This window comes from Pteropus vampyrus, unplaced genomic scaffold (genome assembly GCF_000151845.1).
Source record: "Pteropus vampyrus isolate Shadow unplaced genomic scaffold, Pvam_2.0 Scaffold701, whole genome shotgun sequence".
In the NCBI taxonomy this organism is placed as follows: Eukaryota; Metazoa; Chordata; class Mammalia; order Chiroptera; family Pteropodidae; genus Pteropus; species Pteropus vampyrus.
Window position 1 is genome coordinate 14,683 of NW_011889482.1, and position 1,884 is coordinate 16,566.

At 57.2% G+C, this 1,884-nt stretch overlaps 1 protein-coding gene across 1 annotated transcript; it reads right to left on the reverse strand.

Annotated features, from left to right (window-relative positions):
* Positions 1–8: 8 nt before the first annotated feature.
* On the reverse strand, positions 9–477 carry LOC105309239 (histone H2A-Bbd type 2/3-like). The gene has a single exon (XM_011385357.2). The coding sequence runs from the start codon at positions 360–362 to the stop codon at positions 9–11; it is 354 nt and encodes a 117-aa protein (XP_011383659.1). The 5' UTR covers positions 363–477.
* Positions 478–1,884: the final 1,407 nt, after the last annotated feature.

A 1,884-nucleotide genomic window follows, 5' to 3' on the forward strand; every position in this document is an offset into this window, starting at 1 on the left:
TTGGACAGCTAATCCCAGGGGGGGGCCACCTGGGAAATGATGGTGGTGCGGAAGAAGTCGCAGAGCAGCGAGTTGTTGTGGACCGCCATGTCGAGGAACTCCGGGGTGATGCACCTGCAGCCGGTCTTCTGGGCCTCGTCGCCCGCCAGCTCCAGGACCTTGGCCGTCATGTACTGGATGACCGCCGCCAGGAAGATCGGTGTGGACCAATTCAGGCGCTGGGCGTAGCGGCCTTCGCGCAGGAGACGCTCCATGTGGCTCACGGAGAACGACAGCTCAGCTCTGGCGCTGCGGGAGCGGGCCCGGCTCCGTCTCCGTCTCCGGCGTCTGGACGACTCTCCCTGGCTCCTCCGTCCCGGCATTCTGGGCGCTGGGTGCGATTTCTCCGACCGGTCTAGCTCTGCGGTGCCGTGCGATGCGGCGCTGTCCGAAGCGGTGCTGTCCGATGCCGTCTGAGGCGATGCGATGCAGTGCGGTGCAGTGCGGTGCAGTGCGACGCGCCTGCTGCCTGCCAACGTCTGAAGTAGCTGCTGCTCGCGCCCCTGCTCTATATCCCGGCGACCACAGACCAGCCCCTCATTGGTCGAGGCACACGCTGCGTGACGCGTGGCCCGTGCTGTATGGTTGTCACCGCTTTCCCCCGCGGTGCCCCCCCGTCCCCTGCAGCGCCCCCTATCCCCCGCTCACCCCCCCTCTGCAGCCTGAGTGTGCAAAGAAATGGCTCCGCCAGCAGCCTGCTCACCCTGCTCACGGGCCCCTGTGTTTGAAGGCGAGCTCGCTGTCCACTAGATGGGCGCGTTCGGAAAAGGCAATGACCGTGTCTGATCCGGGGGCACCACTTGTACACTGCCGGTGTTGGAGGGCCACCACGGCTCTTTGGTTCCACAATGCCGGCACCACCACAGAAAAAGAAGTCCCGGTCCCGGCAGGCGGTCGCTGCCCCTCCTTTCCCGCCAAGGCTCCCTCCCCTCCCCCACCCGTAGACCCCAGGCAGCCGCTAACCTGCTCGCGGTCCACAGAGGTTTGCCTCTGTGGAGACTTCCTAGAGATAGAATCATGCAATAGGTAGGTGGCCGTCTGTGTCTGCGTGCTTTCACTTGGCATAATGTTCTCAGTGTGGTGCGTCTGCGGGTTACCACGGATCGGCACTTCATTCCTTTTCCTGGCTAAATAATATTCTATGGTATGACCAGACGACATGCTGTGCTTCTTTTCCTCAGTTGATGGACGTTTGGGTAATTCTCGCCTTTTGGCGGTTGCGAATAACGCTGCAGTGAGCATTCCTGTGAAGCGCTCTGTTGCGAGGTCTGTTTTCAGTTTTCTTGGGTGCGTATCTAGGAGTGGCATTGCCGGGTCAACCGATTTCCACGGTGGCGGGTACCTTTCTGCATTCCCAACAACAGTGTACGGGAATCCCAATTTCTCCACGCCCTCGCCAAAACTTGTTCTTCTCCTTTCGTGTTGCTTTGCTTTGCTTATAATAGCCACCCCACTGGGTGGGAAGTGGTACCTCAGGGTGATTTTGATTTCCATTTCCCTAATGGCTAATGACGTTCAGCATCTTTTCACACGCCTCTTGGCCGTTTGAACATCTGTTTTGGAGGCATGTCCATTCAAGTCCTTTGCCCTTCTTTTTGTTAAACTGGGTTGCTTGTCTTTCTGTCATTGAGTTGTAAGAGTTCTTTATGCATTCTGGAAAATACACCGTCATCAGATTTATGAACATGTGGTTTGCAAATGTTTCTCCATCCTGTGGGCCGTCCTTTCACTTTCTCGATAGAGGCCTTTGATGCACAAAAGTGTTTTATTTGGAGGGCATAGTTATTTTTCTCCTTCGCCTTTTGTGGCTGTGCTTTTGCTCTCGTGTTTTGTAACTGTCGCCTA

Bases quoted from the DNA above. Each gene is read 5' to 3' on its own strand.
- LOC105309239 (XM_011385357.2), bottom strand. From the start codon at position 362: ATGCCGGGACGGAGGAGCCAGGGAGAGTCGTCCAGACGCCGGAGACGG.